Source organism: Nannobrachium achirus (assembly GCF_963921795.1).
Source record: "Nannobrachium achirus genome assembly, chromosome: 15".
Lineage (NCBI taxonomy): Eukaryota > Metazoa > Chordata > Actinopteri > Myctophiformes > Myctophidae > Nannobrachium > Nannobrachium achirus.
In genome coordinates this window covers 32,943,789-32,967,093 of record NC_137822.1, presented here as the reverse complement: position 1 = coordinate 32,967,093, position 23,305 = coordinate 32,943,789, and the positions used below count along the sequence as shown (strand labels likewise).

Below are 23,305 nucleotides of genomic sequence, written 5' to 3'. Positions count from 1 at the left end.
GGTCCTATGAGGTTCATATTCCCTTGAGCCAGATACCGACAGCATCCTGGCTGGCTGCATCATCACGGCCTGCCTGGTCTAGGAACTGGATTTAAAATGTGCTACTTTTTATGCCTCATTTTATAGACTTTTCCTTAAACCATGCACCTTATATACTTATGACATTACATTACTGCTGCTGTTTCACTCCCTCGTCCCACTGTTATTAACTACCAACCAGGTATACTGTATATTATCATTATGCATCATTCATATATTTCACACATTTAGCCATGTGTGATATCTGATCTGTTTTTCAGTTTTGTGCTATGAGAATGACCCTTATTCCAGTGATTGTGGGTTTTATATTTAATATGATGGATGGACCACCACACTGTAATTAAAAGGAGGAGAATTCCTCCTGAACTCCAGGAAATGTGTGTGTTACTTTGTTTAACACTGTTTATAACACAAGCACATTATTTCCCTTTAAACACATTGAAACAAATTGTACTAAGAAATCACCTCTAATATTACTATTAATGCTGCTACAAATACAATTACTCTGCAAACTTAACAATAAAGAAACCTTAAACCTTGAAGATACATACAGACACATTTTAATTTTTTAGATAATTTATTATGTATTTAATCAACAAACAATATTTACAAAGAAGTTACATAGGGTACATCATACATTTTTCATAAGAATAATTGAGGTATTTAATTGATATGTACAAGTAAGTCATCATCACTGTTTAAAACAGTATTCTTAGATAAATTATGTATTTAATAAACAAACATTATTTACAAGGACGTTACATAAGGTACATCATACATTCTCCATTATAATAGATATACAAGCAAGTTATCATTGTTTAAAACATGTCAAAGTGTCAATGGTTTTGTCCTCAGGCAGAAAGGTATTTCAACAGGTTTCCAGCCATACCCAGAGGAATGAGAGTCTTGGAGAGCTGTCCCATGGGGATACCTCCCTCATGGAACATGGGGCTGATCAGCTCTGTCAGGTACTGCCAGAAGAGTGGGATGTCTGTAGACATGTCCTCTGCCACGTCTAGGATCTCCTGAAGTCCTTTGTAGTACTGCTGTGAGGGCATTATGCCAGCCTTGATGAGCTGATACAGCAGCTGCCCCATGTGGTCTCGGGCGATGGCGCTGCGATCTAGCGTGGCCTCCAGGCCATAACGCACAAACACAAAGAGCAGCTGACCGCTGTTCAACTCCTGTACACACTGCAGTGCCTCCTTCATGTCGTTGAGGTGGAGGTACTCTGCGACGATGGCTGCGGATTTCTTCTCCACTTCCTCCTCGGTCAAGGCTGGCTTGGTGGGGGTCTGGGGAGGTGGGGGGTTAGGAGCAGCATCCTGCTTCACGTTCTCTGTTGTGCTCCTGGCATCCACTCTGCTGTTGTCCTGAGCCAGTAGTCTGTCTGAGTGAAGAGAGGAGGCAGAACCGTTGCTGTTGCTGGGTGCTGGTGACTGGGACAGGATCAGCAGGCTTGACACAGCTTCCCCCGCACTGCCTGAGACGTGACGTGTTGATGTGTTTGTTGTTGGTGGAGATGGAGCAGCTGTTCCAGCCCTTGGTGTCCCTACCCTGTCGTGGGGGGTATGAGCCCTGTCCTCCAGAGATGAGGGTCTTCTGGATCCTCAGCTGCTCCATTTGCACCTCCAGCTCTGCATCTTGGTGGACCTCCTCGATGGTCTTGGGACCCTGGTCTCCTCGCCTGGGCACCCAGTTGTTACGTTGGAGGTCCAACAGGTCCTGCATCATGAAGCGGATCCTGGGGGAGGTCTTCCGCTCCGTGATGATCTTCTGCATTTTGTCCATGCAAGGCCTGGCTATCTCAGAGTCCATGTCTTTCCCTATGGTGGTAATGAGAGTGCATAAGCACTCCAGGGAATCCTCGTCTGGTCTCACGAGCAGCTTTTGGACAATGCATTTGTCCATGGTTGCCCCTGTCATCATCTTGAGTTTGAACAACTCGCCGACGAACTTCATGTTGCCCAGGGAGCACCTCCTGGCCTTGTCCTTGAACTGGCCCAGTTCTTCTTTGCACAGCTGCTTCTCCTCCTGCCCCTGGGCAACATTCAGCTGCTTCTCAAATTCCACCTTGCAGCGATTGAGCAACAGCCTACGGAAGTGTACAGTTACTCCATGCTTGTCTGTGCTGGGGACCTGGAGCTCCATAAGGCTTTGGCACAGTTTGGCGTAGACAGCAGAGAAGCTGGGCTCTGAGATGGCTTTCTCAAAAATGGTGTCGATGACGCCCTTAAGCCGGCCCTCAGTGTCGATGGGGTGCTCCCTCACCTGCTTGGACAGCTGTTGGAACTTCTGCGGGGTTAGCTTGTTCAGGATGCCACGCACTCTGTTGAGAAGATCCTGGGTCATGGCCTCCTCTGTGTCCTTCTCCTCACACATCTGCTGCTTCTTAGAAGGCTTCCAGGCCTCCTTGGCCTTGTTGAGCTGCACGTCGACTGACAGAGTGAAGTGGCGACGAGGCTTGTCTCTCCAGCCTGTCTCTCCAGCAGAAGGCTTGAAAACAGAGCCACGGTCCATGCCTCCTGGTTGACGTCTGGGGTTAAGCTTTCCCACTGGGACAAAGCCATCACAAAGCCTCTGGGAGATTCCCAGAGGCTTCATGTTAGCTCTGTCCAGGATTACATCCCTGATGACTGGAAGGTCATCAGGTTTGATCAAGCTGACTGGAACGAACTGCAAGCTGAGAATGAATTCTCTCTCATATCTGATCTTCTCCATGATGTGCTTCTCCATGATCACCACCATCACCATCAAGTAGAAGTGAACTGTTGCCACTGTCCAGCTTTATTTATAGGCGACGCACATCAACAAACGGGCCAACGCACATTGGCTGAATTTGAATCTAAACGATGCGCGTCCAATGAGGGCGTCGCTCGTTCTGCCGTACACAAAACGCGTCCATGAGCGCTTTGTTGACACGTCAGCGACATTCCCGTTGCCTGGCGACGGGAATGTGTGACACGCACACCGCTTCCGTTTGCCACGTCAGTCAGCGACGGGAATTTGTGACACGCCCACCACCGAGCGAACAGCCTCCAAACAAGAGTCAGATTTCAGACATTTAAATACAAATAATTGTATATTTATTTATTGCATGACTTGTGTTCTGATGGACATAACGTCCGTGCGATGTCTGTAGGAGAATCGTGTCAAATTAACTTTATTCGGTTTCAACCACGCTACATAACCAAGGCAAATTAGATAATTATGGGTTTTAAGTTGGTCCGTTAAATTGATGTGTTTGTGTTTTCTGATTTTATTGGGTTGTGATGTCCTGGTTAAATCGTCTGTTCATTTTGAAATTGTGTGTTTTTATTTTCCATAACTACCATGTAAACAAACTTCGGTGCCAGTCACCGTTTGGTTTGTCCATATTCACTTTCCGTACTTGGAGGCTGGAGCAGAGTAGACCAAAATAAACAACATGGCAGCCTCCCTGTGAGGCACGAATGAGGAGTTTAAAGTTGAGGAGATTCGCTGAAATATACATTATACACGTGGAACAACAAAAACAATCTGCCTCAGCTGCAGAACCTTATTAAGAGGGAGTCATACACGGAAGAGGTTGGTTTTATTAGCTAACAAGTCGGTTGCATAGCTATAATGTGTTAGCGAATACATTTGATTTGCTACACACTCTTTTGTACTCCTGTACTACTGTATCATAATAATTGAGTTCGAAATGAGTTCGAAATTGAATTTGAAGTGATATTTGTACAAGTTTTCTCAGTTCAGTTGGCAGGTTTGATCAAATCTGTCTTTTCAATTTTCCAGTTTCTGCAACAGACTGTTGCAGAATCGACATCACCAGTCCAGACAAGCCCAACAAAGTCCTGTCAGAGCTGGTTATGTTCTTTTCACAGGTGTGTGGTAAACTACTGTATCCGCAAGGGTCCATTTGGTTCCCTTTGTTTACTCATGTTAAATAAACATTGTAGATTAGGGTACAAGAGAGAACGTGAATCAAAGTGGTATCAGTGGTCTAGTGTTGCATGTCAAACTTCTATTCCAAGGGTCTTCAACAGGGGGTCTTGGACCCCTAGGGGGTCCTCAGAGTTACTTCAGGAGGTCCTCCAAATCTTTGTGACCTTTTTTATATTAACCACTTGAACCCTAGCATCCATATTCTGAGAACATTAGCCAAAAATAGCAGATCTACAAGCTCACAACGAGGTGGTGTTAGCTTATAGATTGGCTATTTTCGTCAAGAGGTTTGGTGTAGAGGGGGAAAAGAAGCAGACTAAGTACAGAGCGAAAGGTCAAGTTTATTAAGTATTGACGGTTCAAGTGGTTAAATATCTGAAAACACAAATTGACATGAATCCAAAATACACCAATGATTGTGCTGTCAAACGATGAAACTATCTATGAATCTGTGATAAGGTTGTAGGGGTCCCTGCTTCATCTCTCAACAAAGGGGTCCTTGGCCTGAAAACGTTGAAGACCCCTGCTCTATTCAATTACAAACTGTTGTGAATCAGTGTGGTGGACTTCCTATCTGTCCCGTTATGTGTAACACCAACCACTACAGTGGTTTTAGAAATTGTAATGCACCTTTATTTCCCAGGTTGCACACTGCTATCAGCAGCAGCTGTCCACCTTCCCTCAGGATATTAGCGTGGCAGCGCCCACAGCCCGATGCCCACGCCCACCACCTACTATGAGTGCAGTGCCCAATATGTCCATCAAAGTGCATACATCACCACAATACTTTGCATCAGATTTAAGTAATTCTGGCTCCTACACTTATGTTAATTAATATGGCGTTGGCGTTCTTTGTATGTGCACAAATATTTATTGTGGTGTTGACTGCCGGTCAGTGCGGGTGGGGGGAGCTTTTACATGGCTGTGCCCAGACCCCGTTTCTAATGTTTCTGTATCCCACTTTCTCTGTCAGACCCTCTGCAAAGCGCTGATTCTCCTTCGGAACAAGGACCTGATAAACCCCACTGCCCTGCTGGAGCTCTTCTTTGAGCTGCTGCGCTGTCACAACAAACTTCTCAGACAGGTTAGAGAACCCCCGAACCCCGGATGTACAAGTAGTATTTTTATTATCCTGAAGACCTACCTGCAACGCAGTATTACTTTTAACAATGACTATGCTTTAACTATTGAAAATAGTAGATACAAGCTCACAGCGTGGCACCGAGTGCCACACTGCGAGCTTGTAGATCTGCTGGTTTTGAAAATTTGTGAAAGTCTTTATATATTTAAAAATATTTATTTTTGACCCGATTCTATAAATGTCTTCTAAATCCATCTTCTTTTTGAAAAATGCGTGATTCTATATCAGTGGTTCTAAAACCTTTTCATGTCAAGGTCCCCTAGAATTATATGTATTTGGCACACTCGGCTGCGGTGCCAGAACTGCCGCCCACCTTCTGCACAATGCATGATGGGACGCTGGAAACTTGTGAATATTCAAAGATTTGCCAAAGAAAACAATATCTTTCAAAAATAGCAGATCTACAAGCTCGCAGCGCTTTACTCAGTGCCGTGCTGTGAGCTTGTATATTTTGCTATCTTTTAGTTAATAGTTATTAAAGCATAAAATAATGGTTAAAGTGGTTCCTGGTCTATATGTGTCAGTCCTTGTCCTTTCTATGCCCATATATGGAGATCCCTGATTTCATCAGTATATACCCATATATGGGCATGCCAACTTTTGTGCCCATACTGTATGGAGCTGACTGATTTGCTTGCTGATGCCATGATGACTCATTGATGAAATTAACTCATAAATTGATTGAAATCCTTTATTTAGGAATAAATCCCTTGAGATGTAGCATCTCGTTTTCGAGGGGTTCCTATAGACAATCAATAGACAATATAAAATATGACAAACAAACAAACAAAACAACATAACGGTCAAGAGTCATAAATACTGGATCATTGAATTAAAGGTTGTTATTAAAGGTTAAGTGTTAAATATAAATATGTGGTTATTCATTAATACATGTATATACTCTCAATAAACACAAGTCAAGAGTCAAATACTGTATCATTGAATTAAAGGTGTTAAATAGTAAATACATGGTTATTCATTAATATACAAGTACTCTCAAATAGCACCGCTCACTTCACACTGGGTGTGTATGTACAGTATGTATGAGCACAGAACTCCATGTATGGAGATAAATAATGTCACAGACAGAACGGCCCATACAAGGAGATGCATGTGTGTCGCGTTTGTTCGCACAGGTGCTATTTCTAATATAGGATAATCTGTCCTTTTTTCCCCTTTGACCCGCATTAAGTAGTCCTCATGTGCCTCCATTTACATTAGAAGACAAATACATTTATTTCTCCTTTTCTTCGTTAGCGCCGCCCTGGTGGCCATCTCAAAGACTTCCCTTACACCATCCTTTGTTTTCGCAGAGCACTCCATGTATGCAAAGGCACCTATCCTGTTTGCCATCTCACGGCCCTCCTCGGGTTTCACTGGCTCTTGCTTCGTTTTGGCCAGCGTCCTACGGGTTTGCTTGTCATTGCGCAGGTCCATTTTATTCCCCACCAAGACAATGGGAGCACCAGGGCAGTAGAGCCTGAGTTCAGGGGCCCACTGCTCCAGGATCCTCACAAGACTTTCCGGCCTATCAATGGAGAAGCACATGAGAATGACATCAGCATTTAAGTAACAAAGAGGACGTAGTCTGTCAAAGCCTTCGTGGCCGGGTGTATCCTGGAGCGCCAGCTGAACCAGTTTGCCATCCACTTCAATGTACCTAAGCTCTTCCATCTCGAAAATTGTAGGCATATAGACGTCTAGCTCTGGGAATGAGTCCTTGCATAGACAGGTCTTCCCACAGGCTTCATCTCCCACTATTGCAATCTTTCTCTCAATTGCTGCCATAGTGGCTTACAATCTATGCTGGGATGATCACTGCTTGTATCTCGCAATACTGTCCAAAACTTCTTGTGTGGTCCGCTTTTAAAGCTCCGCTGCTGGTGATGTCACTAGCTATGATGTCACTGTGACTGTGCACCATGCCCAAATATGGAGATCATGTGTGGCAAAATATCAACAAACGAGTGAAAGGCCTTTATCAAGTAACCATAGCAACTAAAAATCAACAAATAGTGCAAAGTGAAATATCTTTATCGGGTAACCATAGCAACCAAAAAAATCAACAAATGTCTTTGTCCACATGTAGTATGTCATTATTTTGAAATATTTGGGAATGGCTGACACAGAACTCCATATATGGGCATAGAAGTGACAGACAGATGATATCTCCATATATGGGCATAAAAGGGACAGACAGACACAAGCAGAGCAGTCTATTCAGAGATAATTTCTGTGTCTGTCAGTAAATCGACAAATATGAGTGAAAGGCGGTTTATGTAATTGTTCCCAATGTGCTCATGTACAGTATTTCAACATTGTTGTGCCTTTGGCGTAATATTCAAGTTTCAAGAGGTTTATCTTGTAGGACTGACCCGCTGACGATTAAAAATAACAACAGTAGTTATACATTTATTATACTGGCTGGCTTGAAGATGTTGTGTGCATGGTCCCTGTCCCAGATACAAAATATCTGTCTCCATTCAAGTGGATGGTAAGATACAGATAAAAAGAGAGACAGATATTTTTTATCTGTTTATCTGACCCAGTGGGAATGGGCCTTAAAGGAAAATTCCAGAATAAAACATATTAATCCTTAATCAGCCTTTTATCACGTATGTACATACCTGGTATGATGGATTTTTATCATAGTCCTTCCAGTTTTTACTTCTCCTGGACTCCTCAGATCTCTCTCCCACAGCCAAAACGGCGGTCAATTGTGGTTCTCCCAAAGCGCTAATTTTCACCGCTGCAAAGTTACTTTTTTCTTCAAATAAACGTTAGGTAAAAAGTACCTCATGAAAGACACGTTTCTGTGGTCATGAGGTACTTTTTACCTAACGTTTATTTGGTGAGGCATTGCAGAATGTCTTGAGGAAAATACGATTATTTTGTGATTATATTGTAGCCTACATTGTTTACAAATAATAATACACGTCAAAGTTATTTTATAAGTAATTCCATAAATAAATAATAAATAAAATCGAAGAAATGTATTGAGGAAAAAATAAAATAAATAAAGGTAATAGAATTACCTTATGACTACAGGAAGTCCGTTAAAATGCTTTGTTATGAATCCTTCTCAGTCATATTACTAGATTCTAGCGATCAATAGACTAACTAGATTATATTCTTCTGCTTTCTTATTTTTTATATATATACCACGATGCCTTGTTGTGTACATACTGGCTGTAATAACTCCAGGAGAAAGCTTTCTTTTGCGCTAAAGAAAAAGCTAAAGGAAACGCGGTAATCACGCGAGACGCGAGACTTCATTCTTCTTCTGTGAGTACTATTGGGATCATGTCAACAACGGCCATTTCCCTCAACCCGCGATAAAACAGTGGATTACTGGCTCTCTTGGAACTATAAATAGCAGATTTATGAAGAAAAAAGTAACTTTGCAGCAGTGAAAATTAGCGCTTTGGGAGAACCACAATTGACCACCGTTTTGGCTGTGGGAGAGAGATCTGAGGAGTCCAGGAGAAGTAAAAACTGGAAGGACTATGATAAAAATCCATCATACCAGGTATGTACATACGTGATAAAAGGCTGATTAAGGATTAATATGTTTTATTCTGGAATTTTCCTTTAATGCTGGTAATTATGTTACCTTAAAATAATTACAGTCACATCATCTAAAGCTCTGTTTAATTGACAATTAAATGGCTAGTTAAAAATAATTAATTAAATAGCAAAAGGGATCCAATCTTGTGTTAACAGTTGAACCTCAATATTACTATGCAGTATGCACTGAGAAATATGTTTCAAAATGCAAATTCAACGCTTTGAAGAAAAGATTGGAAAGATTAGATAATTGTTTATAGGTTTGGGTGTAATATTAAAACCTTCTTCTTGTGGAGCTACATCTTCCTTGCATATTTAGCAACAACCTGAACACATTATGATAATTATGTACATTGACAATTGCTATTTCCCCTCTACAGCTCTTCCTCTTCAATTACTATCCATTCATCCAGAGGTTTCTCCAGCCCCAATAGACTTTCAGTACATTCATCCTGTGCTGACACTAGTGGTGACAACACAGGCTACAAGTCATTTTCAATGGAGGCCAGTGTCGTGAAGCTTGTGTGACACGCCAACAAAATCAAAGGTGATCTTGTCTCACCTTTTTTCCGTGCTCCAACGAGCACGGAAATGATGCTTCACTCCAACAGTGAAGCATCAAACAAACATGCTTTTGTTTCAGCATTTCCACTCCCTGCTCTCTCAAGACAATTCCCGTTCCATTCCGTTAATGGAAGGAAAACTCAGTCTTGCTGTTAACCGCTTTCAACCTGGTGTCCCTATTTTGGTAATGGCATTACAGGCAAACATTTTACCAAAATAACAAAAATACTGTATCTACAGTATAAGCTCAAAACACACCGCAACTTATTGTCTGTTTGTAAATCCCTTTTCCCCTCCTTTTTTTACAGGGCTTCAGCAGTTAACAGTTCCCTGTGCTATTTAACCCTGACCCCTTCATTTATGCAGTGTGACTTAAACAACAACTACAACTCAGCAGTGATGTAGCTGACTACGCTTGGTCATTTTGAAGCTTTGTTGTCGCTAGTGTGAATGCAGCGACAGGTGTAAACATTTGTAAAATGTATTTCCTTGCCAGGTGTGACCAAGATCCTCCTGTGTGCCACCCAGTCGACCTACCAGCTAGTGCCTCCCGAGGTACAGTAATATCAATTTATATACAGTACATGATGAGACACTGTATACAGTATACACACATACGGTACATGCATATGAAAGTCCAACTAACCAAAGTGCACTTGACATAAGCATTATAATCTAATGCTGTGAATACATTTCTACTTCCTCAGACCATCAGACCTGTGATCATGACTATTACCAACAACTTTGTGACAGACAGGAACTCTGGCGAGGTGATGACTGTTTGGGTAGGTCTGTTTTAATTGTCATCAGTCATCAATGGACTATGGACTAGGGCTGTCCTCAACTAAAATTCTTAGTCGAATTAGTTAATTTGATTGGAAAATTGTTTGCTGCATACAATCAGAGAACTGAACTAAAGTTGATTTCACAATGTGCATTGGCCTAATATAGACCGATTTAATATAACATAAGGGTGATATCTAGTTTTACAGATGTGCTCATAATGTTTCAAGAAATAATTAGTTCATTATTGAAAAGGCATACAAGAATTACTAACAAAGTTTTGATGAACTGTCTAAAACCAAACTGACTCATTATTTGACTATGAGGGCCTGAGGGACAGCCCTACTGTTTATTATTGTGTCTTATTATAACCTAATTTTTTAAAATCACTAACAAAGATGTAATGAACTAAGACCAAACTGACTAATTATTCAACTATGAAGGGACAGCCCCACTGCAAACAGTGTCTTATTATGACCTTCTAATTGATAGAATGCATTGAAATGTGAAGTGAAAACAGACATATTGGCTGTTCTGAAATGCATAATCATAAGCCTTTTAATTAACAAGTGCACCTGATGCCATCCTTATGACATTATGACACGTGTGACCTGTGTAGCATCAATGCCATCAAGGAGGTGGTAGCTTGTTATCCCCTAGCCATGACTGAAGACCTGCCTTGTGACCTGGTGCTGTACAAGAACCACAAAGACAAGAGTGAGTGGTCCAATAACTGGCATTATAAGGGTTGGGATCCGGAACTGGATGAATTGGGTGGAACTGGATTCAACATAGAGGAACCAGGAATCGGATCCATCACATTTGGAACAGTTTCAGGTCCCAGTTTTATCACACTGTCAGAGCTGGCATGTGGACTTCACGTCTGCTAATATGAAATTACAATACCGATGATCCACAAATCACACATTAGGATGTGGCCATACAAACATTTTCAGTCGTGAGATGATATTTTGTTTTAATCCATGCACATAACATACTGACCTGAGTCATAGTCCACAGGAGGAGGTCAGTTTTTTTACATTTAATGTGAAGAATTAATGATTAAATTAAATTAAGCGTTTTCATGTGATGTACATTTACCAGATGTAATACAGTCTGTTACAGTGTCCTGAATAGAGTTTCTGCAGACGATGATTAAGTTGTGTATCTTTTCAGGGGTCAGGCCTGGATAGAGGAGCAGGAAATGGGAGCATTTCTCAGCGTGTCTAAAGGCTCAGATGAGCCCCCACACACCCTTCTACTGGTGGGCAAGGGTATCACCTTTGACAGGTAAACCATAGTACATAGTTGGTACTAGTTCATACATGGAGCGTTGCCTTTGGCACGTTATGCATTAACAACATGAACTCATTTACTGCCATTAAAAAAGCAGCGTTTATCGGGGTTGCCGGCCACAATTTCCTTACCTTCTGTGAGCATGCTGTGGTCAGCTCTCGAAAACAACACACCTCATGATAATCCATGCAAGCATTTCTGCACTCGCCAGCTAGCAGCGTAAACAAGGAAGCTGTGCATTGGAGTGACATCTCCATTGCATTGTTGTCCCGCCCCCAAACAAGCATATCCGTCTCCGGTTTCCGGTCCCAACCAGAAGCACTGTCTCTGGAGTACTTAGAAACGGCCGATCGGCGATCCGACTTTTGATTGTATTCTATAGATTAAAGCATATTAAATTCTAGGGTTTCTCTGGATTCTCGGGTTGGGTCAGTAAATGAGAAACGATTAACACAGGCCTACAGATAAAGCACATGGACATACAGGACTGACATACTGTATGTGGCTTTGGATATGGGTGTAAAATATAGATTCTTCCAGATGTACACACTCTTCGATTATTGACTGTCAGTCATTTTTCACATTGATTTCTTCTTCCTTTCAGTGGTGGAATCTCCCTGAAGCCATCCTCTGTGTGGGCCTCCATCGTCACGGCAGCAGCCCTCAAGCTGCCAGTCAACATTATCGGTGAGACTGATGGCACAAACCCCCTGCTGTGTGCTTTTCTTTGTTGTGCCTCATCAACGACAAACAGACAGTGAATATTTGGATAACCATATGGACATTTTACATATTCCAAAATACAATCGATTTTGTCAGGCAAGGACTGAAGCATTATTTATGCAACGTTTTTTTCAACCCTGAAATTTTGATGGAACAAATCTTAGGTGTTTTTCACTTGATTGCTTGTCTTCACTGTCTCTGTCTTCACAGGTCTAGCTCCCTAGCCTCGTAAACCAGTCTCTTCCGATTCGAACTGAAGATGGGAGGAGTCAGTTTACTAGGCTACTAGCTCCCCTCTGTGAGAACATGCCCAGTGGAAAAGCCAACAAACCAGGGGATGTAGTCCGAGCCTAGAATGGTAAAACCATCCAGGTGTGTGTGAGCCACAGCGCATTTAAGATGTTCACCGCTAGTTAAACGCCACTACAAATGTGTGAATGATCACTGGGATTCCAAATGCATTTGATAGCCTTGTGGGACGTGACCACTGATGGTCAAAGATAACAGGCTGGTGCATCTAAGCTTTCTTTGGAATATCTGTGGCACCATTCTGTCTGTTTGCTGTTCTTGTCAGACTTCCTATGTGATCTTCAACTAATTTCATGTGTATGTTGTAAGTTATTTAGATCAACTGTTTTTTTTTTGTTTCTCCTGTGTATGTTCATAATACAGATGCAGAAGGGAGGTTGATCCTGGCTGATGCTCTGTGTTATGCTCACACCTTCAACCCCAGGGCCTTTGTCAACACCGCTACACTAACAGGTGAGACACATGGAAAAATGTGCCTCTGTGCACAACTGTATTTCCTGGATTTCCAGAATGTGGCATACGGTACCTGTTTCCGGTTCACTTCCCAATAGCTGATGAACCACAACAGGAGACCGATATGCCACCTTAGAAACCCGGGACTACATTAATGCACAGAGCCTGTTAGGGCTCTATAGATTCAAAACGAGGTGATTACAATATGTGTTTGTTTTTTTGGGACAGCTTCTAAGTTTGGTTGATATCATATTTCAAAACTATTTGAAAGGTTTTATCCAAAAATCACACAAATCAATATAGTGTCTCTATAGTCAGATAGATTTGTCAGATATTTCATATTCTATCCTAATTGGCTAACATTGGCTTCCAAAGTTGGCAGGATTGCTCCGTTTTGAACAAAATGAATCAAATCATGAACGCAGCTTTCGCTCTCCGTGAAACTTTGCACACGCATTCCCACTAGGACAGGTCATGGAACAGTGCCACCCTTTTCATATTTGCCTGTTAAGAGAGCCTCCAGCTTTTGACTTTTGCACAACACATTTTTGGAATAAAATCATGCATGCAGCGTCCGATTGCTGTTAAAGGCTGAAGAAGACATGGCACCCTTTTAACATTGGCCTATTATAGCGCCACCAGGAGGCCACAATAACCTTCCTGACCTCTCGGAGAGCAATGCTTCTAGTTTAACCAAGCAGGTGACTCTAACATTGGCAAGTACAACTGGTATGTAGCTCAACACACACTGACTCTGAGCACTGTCAGATTGCAGCAGGGGGCTCTCTAGTGTTTGACTAAAATAAGGCAGTACAAATCACTAACCCATATCACCTTGATAAACAGTTGTGATGGCAGGGGGGAAATATACATAAAAGCAATATACCGTTAATGTGTTAACTATATGAATCTGTATCTCATCAGGTCTGGTGGTGCGTGCACAGCAGCTGCCTTCCTGAGAGAGTTTGTCACAGGGCGTCATTGGGCTCACCTGGACATCGCTGGGGTTATGTCTAACAAAGATGAACAACAGACCTGAGAGACTGGAGTCTCACACAGCCAGCACAACATGAGCTGAAGAGCATTAGCTCTGATGTGTTATGAGGAGAGTAAATACTACTACAATTATTCTCAAAGTGGGGTAGAGGGACCCCCGTGGGTCCTTGAAGAGGTTCCCAGAGGGTCTTCAGCAAAATGTGGAACACTTTAACCATTTTAGGACATAATCTGAAAGTGGCTCATATACAAACAAGCTGACAACGCATCACAATAAGACACATTATTAGACACAGCTATCTGAATTAATGTCAAATGGATGTTACAAATAAAGCCTATGTTGCAGTTGTTTAAGGTTTGTATTAATGTCCCTACTCACAAGGCAGTGTACAAAACTGATATATGTGAATATTTATATAGGAGTGTTCATGAATAGCGTATAGAGGCACAATATGCTCATAAATCTAAAAATAAACATCCTAAAACAATGATGGGTACATTTGAAAATGAAAGCACATTCTATTTGGCATTCAGAAGACTTCTTTCCTATCTTTTTGTTTTGGGGATCTGGAGATGAGAGCTTGAGGTGAGAGCTCATTAAACTGGGCTAACTATCAATATCTGTAACATCAGAAAGAAATTCAAGAAATATCTACCTAGTGTATGTTTCACCTTTCAAAGTTCTAGTGCAGGTTCCTTTGTTAAAAGCAAGTGTGGTTTGTCATTCCTACCTGAATGTGTGATTTTGTAAGCTAAGTTCATCTTCACTGTTGATGACATATCCTTCATTACAGTGGCTCTGCTTAAACCTGGTGGAAATGTGGGCTGGTTCACTATACAGCGGTTCTCAATCTTTTCAGGCCGCGACCCACAAAATAATCATATTTTTTAACTGGGGACCCCCCCACCCTGACGAGAACTATAAGAGTGAGGCGTTGCATTTTGTATAACACGGTTCTATTGTGAAAATAGCAGATCTACATGTAAATCTGCTATTTTCACAATTTCTGCCTCTAATATTTGACAATCTGGCCCATATATAATTTGTCATTTTAGAGGTATTAAAAAGTCCTTAAATTGTCACTTTAGAAATGTGCATATGCCCTCTAAACAATGTTCATCAACCCACAGGTTGAGAACCACTGCACTAGAAAGCACCAAGGTTCCAAGAATCCAGAATGGAACCTGTGCTAGAACCAAAGTTATCTTGGTGGAAAAAGTGTATCATTTACAACAATAACTATTGTAACAGTACAGAAATCAGTGTACTTTACATGTTGATGTTAGTTAAAAGCTTAATAGTTGTATATCATTGCTGTTCTTCAAATGTTATTTAATTATAATGACAATGAAAGTGCTTTACCACAATCATAATCATGAGTAGCCTAGATCATGTCTATATTTTTGCATATCTCCTAAATAACGTTCTTCCACCAGGCAGAAATCATCAGTTTTGACCCTTGCTTTGCACTGCCAAAGTTTGAACTGACAAGGACTACTAATTACTAATTAGTTTAATTCATTGCAGAATCCAGAATCCACCTGCATTTTGGTCTAAATCAGTGGTTCTCAAACTTTAAAATGTCAAGGTCTCCCCTTAACTCTGACACTATGCAAATGAAACCAACCGGACCTGTAAGGGTCTATTTGGTTTTATTTGTATACTGTCAGAGTTAGATACTTGTAAGGGTCAAATTGAGACCTCCCAAAAGGAACCCAGAGAGTCCCAGGACCCCACATTGAGGACCACTGGTCTAAATTGTCTGTTACTCCCTTTTCTTTTAGTTTTTGTTACCTTGTAGGTGGTTGTACTGTTAAGTAACTTGAGAATTCAATTAACCATAAAAAATAATTGTGATAAGATTTGTGATACAGCTTGGAAAAATATTGTGATATTGTATTTTTCCATATCGCCCACCCCTACCTGAAGGACTTCTTAGTTGTGATGATTATAGACTTTCCTTCCCTCTCAGGCTATTTGCTAAATTTGTGTTTAGGCCTCAATGTGTCAAATATATATACTGTATGAGAACCAAAATTAAATGTCAAACTGAACACCTGAGCTGCCATTAAAAGTTTTACATACTCTTGTCTTGAGAACTGTGAATGAATTGAACAGGACAACTGACAGGATATCTACAGGATTAATTTATTTAAACAAAAACCTTACCTTATACCAAACATATATAACAGCAACAACAATAATAATACAATAATAAACTAGTAATAAAATGTGATGATTGATAGACTATATATACAAAAAGGATTATTTACAACAACAACAACAACAACAATAATAATACCATGTGAAAATGTATAGACTATACAAAAAGGTTTAACTGTACAATTATTGTGGCTACAGTATGTGGTATTTAGGTTTGTGTGTGTGTGTGTGTGTGTGTGTGTGTGTGTGTGTGTGTGTGTGTGTGTGTGTGTGTATGTGTGTGTGTGTGTGTGTGTGTGTGTGTGTGTGTGTGTGTGTGTGTGTGACTGTGTGTGTGTGTGTGTGTGTGTGTGTGTGTGTGTGTGTGTGTGTGTGTGTGTGTGTGTGTGTGTGTGAGACCAAGCAGGTCCAAGTCCAAACCAAACCCACCACCACTTACATTCCCCACTGCAGCTCCAGAAGAGTCCTCCACAAGCACCAAGGACAGTCATCGCCGACTGCGAGTGACCTATGATGATGGTGTGTGCAGCTGTTTGGCTAAATACAGTACATTGAAAGAGTCTTTGCAGTTGAATGACTGCAGGTATTCACAGACTGCAGGGGTGGGGAATCTGGGGATCTTAGTTGACTGGGGTCCTCTGGGAGTGGGTTTCAGCAGGGAGCCATAACCTTCATCCTCATCCCAGTCCCACTCGTCCTCTTCGAGGTCTTGGACGGGGGAGCAATGCACCTGCTGCTGCTGGAGCTCGGTGACGTCGACGGGAACGGTGCAAACCGGCCTGAACGTACCGTTCTGGAACTCCACCTGGATGAACGGTAGCAGGTGAGGTGATGTGCTGGCGGTGGTCCTGTGGCTGCTAGACCGACGGGCTCTGCTCCCACACTGACCCATGATGATGGAAACTGGCGGTTAACGTTCAAACTGCTGCCCAAAGTCTCTGGAACTGGAACGTTGTTTGGAATTGGAAGAACAGGTGCAGTGAAGTCGATGTGATGATGGAGGATGAGGAGGATGATGATGATGATGATGATGATGATGATGAATGGCAGTTGAAGGGTTGATGATGATCGAAAGAAAAACAACTGATCCGTGGTAGTGGAACAGGAGTGGAGTGTCGCGCTGAAGGTTCAGTGAACACTGAAGAGTTTCAAAGGCGCGCTCTACTTATTATTGACCAGCGGCACAGCGGTTGACCAATCAACGAGGCCTACAGGTTTGGGTTGGCCAATCAGAGAAGCCGCCGAGTTGCGGTGCCCTAATTTTGGCGTCTGACGTAACGTGCGTTCAGACCGAAATCGCGTGAGATCCCGTTACGTTTTTTAATTCGCCCGAGATTATTTTTTTTTTGCGAGCGTGCGTGCGTGCGTGTCTCTCTCTCTCTCTCTCTCTCTCTCTCTCTCTCTCTCTCTCTCTCTCTCTCTCTCTCTCTCTCTCTCTCTCTCTCTCTCTGTGTGTGTGTGTGTGTGTGTGTGTGTGTGTGTGTGTGTGTGTGTGTGTGTGTGTGTGTGTGTGAGAGAGTATGGGGCTCCGTGCGTGTGTGCGTGCGTGCGTGCGTGTCTCTCTCTCTCTCTCTCTGTGTGTGTGTGTGTGTGTGTGTGTGTGTGTGTGTGTGTGTGTGTGTGTGTGTGTGTGTGTGTGTGTGTGTGTGTAATATTTTAAGGTAACATAACAGTGTCAGTGTGCACCTGGTATTTGTATTTCTGATTTTCTGGGCAATTCAAATAACGGTCAGTTAATGCAATGCCAGATGCTGCCACAAGGTGGTGGTGGTGCATCCTTTTGTTTAGTTTTTGGTCAGAGTGTTCATGTTACGTCACTTCTCCTGGCTGGCTGGCATGTGTTATGTTGTTGTTATTCTTTTTACATGCCTGTTCCTTGAACCACCAACCAACTACTCCCCGTTGCTTTACCAGCAGAGTGCTGCATTATAAAAGCTGTAGTGTAAGTGCAACTGTATTTATCAAACCTACTCCAGTCTGCAGACATCAAGGGGACAAGATAGTTTACGTTTATTAAACGGCGTTTATCCCCAGTAGGCCTATTAAATTAGGTAGGTAATTAAATTATGATGTATGCGTGTTGTCCATGTTGTTCACTATTAATAACGTTAATCTTGGACAATGTTTCTGTTAGCTCATTGCAGTCCACAATAAAAATATATCTAGTGTTAATGTGCCTAGTAGGCTACTGTCCATGTAACGCAGGGGTCTGCAACATTTTTGACATGAAGTGCCACGTTTTCATTGTCTTGGCAGTGACAGTCAGTGTGCCATATCATACCATTTTGATTGTCCATAAAACAACCTTTAGGCTACTTGTTTTATTTATTTATTTATGTATGTATTTATTTATTTATTTTCAGGATACTCTCTCCCCAGTCAGAGTTAGCAAGTTTGAATGAATGTGAAATGTAAAAATCCAACAATGGTGAATGGCTTTGCAAAGAAATGTAATCCCACTATTTGTCTTTTTATTTCCTCTGAGTTTTCTGTGATGCAAACGCTTGATTTTATCTTTCTAATATCATTTGCTGATTGCTGTTGTATAGAGGGTCACTCTGTCAATTACATTGATTTATATTAAAGTGAGCTTGTAAATCTACAAAGTAACTAGTACTAGTAAGTTTTCAAATAAATGTAGTGGAGTAAAAGTACAATATTTGGATCTGAGATGTATAGTGGATTAGAAGTAAATAAAGTATTGGAAATTGGAAATACTCAAGTAAAGTACAAATACCTCAAGATTATACTTAAGTACAATACTTAAGTAAATGTACTTGGTTACTTCACCTAGACAGGCTCTCATCACTAACTTAACTAATTGACAACACCCTTACATTGTCAGCCATTTTTATAAACAACTTCAGTAATATATTATCACACAACAATATGACTGACAATGACATATCACACGAGTCATATGATTCATGATTTATTCACTATTTCAGTAAAAGGCCTGTAATTGATTATATCTTGTATTTTTTTTTTTTTTTTAATTTTAATGCAATTAGTCTATATACTAACATAGGTGTTGAATTAACTGTGGAAAAAGTAATTTGTTTACAATAGGAGTAATTGGACTAACAGCTATTTAACAAAACTTGAACAAAATGGCAATGGATTAACAAATCTTGGCTGTTAGCCTGGTCCGAAGCAGTCTAGCAGCTTAATCTCCATGGTAACTAAAGTGGGATAACTTTCATGAAACCGAGTTCAGGCTTAACATATCCAGGTTAACTGGCGAGGCTAATCTGCCAAGATAATTCAGCTTTCATGAAACCGATTGAGCTCTGACTCAGGCTTACTAAAGCCAGGATAGCTGATAAAGCCAGGCTTTATCCCTAATCTAGGTTTCGTGAAACGGGCCCCAGTGGTCTGTAACCTTAACTTCCTTAGGTGGTTTTGTTTGGTGAGAACTAGCTGTGAGTGTGAACAACTACTAGAAAAACACTCATTTATTGATTATTCCCATAATACACAAGAGCTACACACACACACACACACACACACACACACACACACACACACACACACACACACACACACACACACACACACACACACACACACACACACACACCACCGCTCAGTTCACACGAGTGTGATTTTTATCTGTATCTTACCATCCACTTGAATGGAGACAGATATTTTGTATCTGTTTATCTGACCAAGTGGGAATGGGCCTTAATGCTGGTAATTATGTTACCTTAAAATAATTACAGTCACATCATCTAAAGCTCTGTTTAATTGACAATTAAATGGCTAGTTAAAAATAATTAATTAAATAGCAAAAGGGATCCAATCTTGTGTTAACAGTTGAACCTCAATATTACTATGCAGTATGCACTGAGAAATATGTTTCAAAATGCAAATTCATCGCTTTGAAGAAAAGATTGGAAAGATTAGATAATTGTTGTTGACAGGTTTGGGTGTAATATTAAAACCTTCGTCTTCTTGTGGAGCTACATCTTCCTTGCATATTTAGCAACAACCTGAACACATTATGATAATTATGTACATTGACAATTGCTATTTCCCCTCTACAGCTCTATCCATTCACCCAGAGGTTTCTCCAGCCCCAATATACTTTCAGTACATCCCTCCTGTGTTGACTTGACACTAGTGGTGACAACACAGGCTACAAGTCATTTTCAATGGAGGCCAGTGTTGTGAAGCTTGTGTGACACGCCAACAAAATCAAAGGTGATCTTGTCTCACCCTTTTTCTGTGCTCCAACGATGCAGTGAAGCATCAAACAAACATGCTTTTGTTTCAGCATTTCCACTCCCTGCTCTCTCAAGACAATTCCTGTTCCATTCCGTTAATGGAAGGAAAACTCAGTCTTGCTGTTAACCACTTTCAACCTGGTGTCCCTATTTTGGTAATGGCATTACAGGCAAACATTTTCCCAAAATAACAAAAATACTGTATCTACAGTATAAGCTCAAAACACACCGCAACTTATTGTCTGTTTGTAAATCCCTTTTCCCCTCCTTTTTTTATAGGGCTTCAGCAGTTAACAGTTCCCTGTGCTATTTAACCCTGACCCCTTCATTTATGCAGTGTGACTTAAACAACAACTACAACTCAGCAGTGATGTAGCTGACTACGCTTGGTCATGTTGAAGCTTTGTTGTCGCTAGTGTGAATGCAGCGACAGGTGTAAACATTTGTAAAATGTATTTCCTTGCCAGGTGTGACCAAGATCCTCCTGTGTGCCACCCAGTCGACCTACCAGCTAGTGCCTCCCGAGGTACAGTAATATCAATTTATATACAGTACATGATGAGACACTGTATACAGTATACACACATACGGTACATGCATATGAAAGTCCAACTAACCAAAGTGCACTTGACATAAGCATTATAATCTAATGCTGTGAATACATTTCTACTTCCTCAGACCATCGGACCTGTGATCATGACTATTACCAACAACTTTGTGACAGACAGGAACTCTGGCGAGGTGATGACTGTTTGGGTAGGTCTGTTTTAATTGTCATCAGTCATCAATGGACTATGGACTAGGGCTGTCCTCAACTAAAATTCTTAGTCGAATTAGTTAATTTGATTGGAAAATTGTTTGCTGCATACAATCAGAGAACTGAACTAAAGTTGATTTCACAATGTGCATTGGCCTAATATAGACCGATTTAATATAACATAAGGGTGATATCTAGATTTTACAGATGTGCTCATAATGTTTCAAGAAATAATTAGTTCATTATTGAAAAGGCATACAACAATTACTAACAAAGTTTTGATGAACTGTCTAAAACCAAACTGACTCATTATTTGACTATGAGGGCCTGAGGGACAGCCCTACTGTTTATTATTGTGTCTTATTATAACCTAATTTTTTAAAATCACTAACAAAGATGTAATGAACTAAGACCAAACTGACTAATTATTCAACTATGAAGGGACAGCCCCACTGCAAACAGTGTCTTATTATGACCTTCTAATTGATAGAATGCATTGAAATGTGAAGTGAAAACAGACATATTGGCTGTTCTGAAATGCATAATCATAAGCCTTTTAATTAACAAGTGCACCTGATGCCATCCTTATGACATTATGACACGTGTGACCTGTGTAGCATCAATGCCATCAAGGAGGTGGTAGCTTGTTATCCCCTAGCCATGACTGAAGACCTGCCTTGTGACCTGGTGCTGTACAAGAACCACAAAGACAAGAGTGAGTGGTCCAATAACTGGCATTATAAGGGTTGGGATCCGGAACTGGATGAATTGGGTGGAACTGGATTCAACATAGAGGAACCAGGAATCGGATCCATCACATTTGGAACAGTTTCAGGTCCCAGTTTTATCACACTGTCAGAGCTGGCATGTGGACTTCACGTCTGCTAATATGAAATTACAATACCGATGATCCACAAATCACACATTAGGATGTGGCCATACAAACATTTTCAGTCGTGAGATGATATTTTGTTTTAATCCATGCACATAACATACTGACCTGAGTCATAGTCCACAGGAGGAGGTCAGTTTTTTTACATTTAATGTGAAGAATTAATGATTAAATTAAATTAAGCGTTTTCATGTGATGTACATTTACCAGATGTAATACAGTCTGTTACAGTGTCCTGAATAGAGTTTCTGCAGACGATGATTAAGTTGTGTATCTTTTCAGGGGTCAGGCCTGGATAGAGGAGCAGGAAATGGGAGCATTTCTCAGCGTGTCTAAAGGCTCAGATGAGCCCCCACACACCCTTCTACTGGTGGGCAAGGGTATCACCTTTGACAGGTAAACCATAGTACATAGTTGGTACTAGTTCATACATGGAGCGTTGCCTTTGGCACGTTATGCATTAACAACATGAACTCATTTACTGCCATTAAAAAAGCAGCGTTTATCGGGGTTGCCGGCCACAATTTCCTTACCTTCTGTGAGCATGCTGTGGTCAGCTCTCGAAAACAACACACCTCATGATAATCCATCCAAGCATTTCTGCACTCGCCAGCTAGCAGCGTAAACAAGGAAGCTGTGCATTGGAGTGACATCTCCATTGCATTGTTGTCCCGCCCCCAAACAAGCATATCCGTCTCCGGTTTCCGGTCCCAACCAGAAGCACTGTCTCTGGAGTACTTAGAAACGGCCGATCGGCGATCCGACTTTTGATTGTATTCTATAGATTAAAGCATATTAAATTCTAGGGTTTCTCTGGATTCTCGGGTTGGGTCAGTAAATGAGAAACGATTAACACAGGCCTACAGATAAAGCACATGGACATACAGGACTGACATACTGTATGTGGCTTTGGATATGGGTGTAAAATATAGATTCTTCCAGATGTACACACTCTTCGATTATTGACTGTCAGTCATTTTTCACATTGATTTCTTCTTCCTTTCAGTGGTGGAATCTCCCTGAAGCCATCCTCTGTGTGGGCCTCCATCGTCACGGCAGCAGCCCTCAAGCTGCCAGTCAACATTATCGGTGAGACTGATGGCACAAACCCCCTGCTGTGTGCTTTTCTTTGTTGTGCCTCATCAACGACAAACAGACAGTGAATATTTGGATAACCATATGGACATTTTACATATTCCAAAATACAATCGATTTTGTCAGGCAAGGACTGAAGCATTATTTATGCAACGTTTTTTTCAACCCTGAAATTTTGATGGAACAAATCTTAGGTGTTTTTCACTTGATTGCTTGTCTTCACTGTCTCTGTCTTCACAGGTCTAGCTCCCTAGCCTCGTAAACCAGTCTCTTCCGATTCGAACTGAAGATGGGAGGAGTCAGTTTACTAGGCTACTAGCTCCCCTCTGTGAGAACATGCCCAGTGGAAAAGCCAACAAACCAGGGGATGTAG

General features: G+C 41.3%; 1 protein-coding gene and 2 long non-coding RNA genes across 3 annotated transcripts; 2 read left to right on the top strand and 1 right to left on the bottom strand.

Moving 5' to 3' along the window:
• Positions 1–3,467: 3,467 nt before the first annotated feature.
• Positions 3,468–12,383, top strand: LOC308298882. The gene is made up of 9 exons (XR_013962740.1): positions 3,468–3,606; positions 3,817–3,905; positions 4,940–5,050; positions 9,735–9,793; positions 9,946–10,023; positions 10,641–10,738; positions 11,198–11,311; positions 11,922–12,004; positions 12,251–12,383. It is a non-coding gene; the product is annotated as an uncharacterized lncRNA (long non-coding RNA).
• LOC308299073 (transforming protein RhoA-like) lies at positions 6,320–6,926 on the bottom strand (the record flags this gene model as incomplete). The annotated part of the gene is made up of 1 exon (XM_080742798.1): positions 6,320–6,926. Exon 1 carries the CDS (start codon positions 6,893–6,895, stop codon positions 6,320–6,322), a length of 576 nt encoding a protein of 191 aa, XP_080598924.1. The 5' UTR covers positions 6,896–6,926.
• Positions 12,384–22,113: 9,730 nt separating the features above from the next.
• Positions 22,114–23,305, top strand: LOC308298940. Its single transcript, XR_013962746.1, has 3 exons — positions 22,114–22,233; positions 22,844–22,926; positions 23,173–23,305. It is a non-coding gene; the product is annotated as an uncharacterized lncRNA (long non-coding RNA).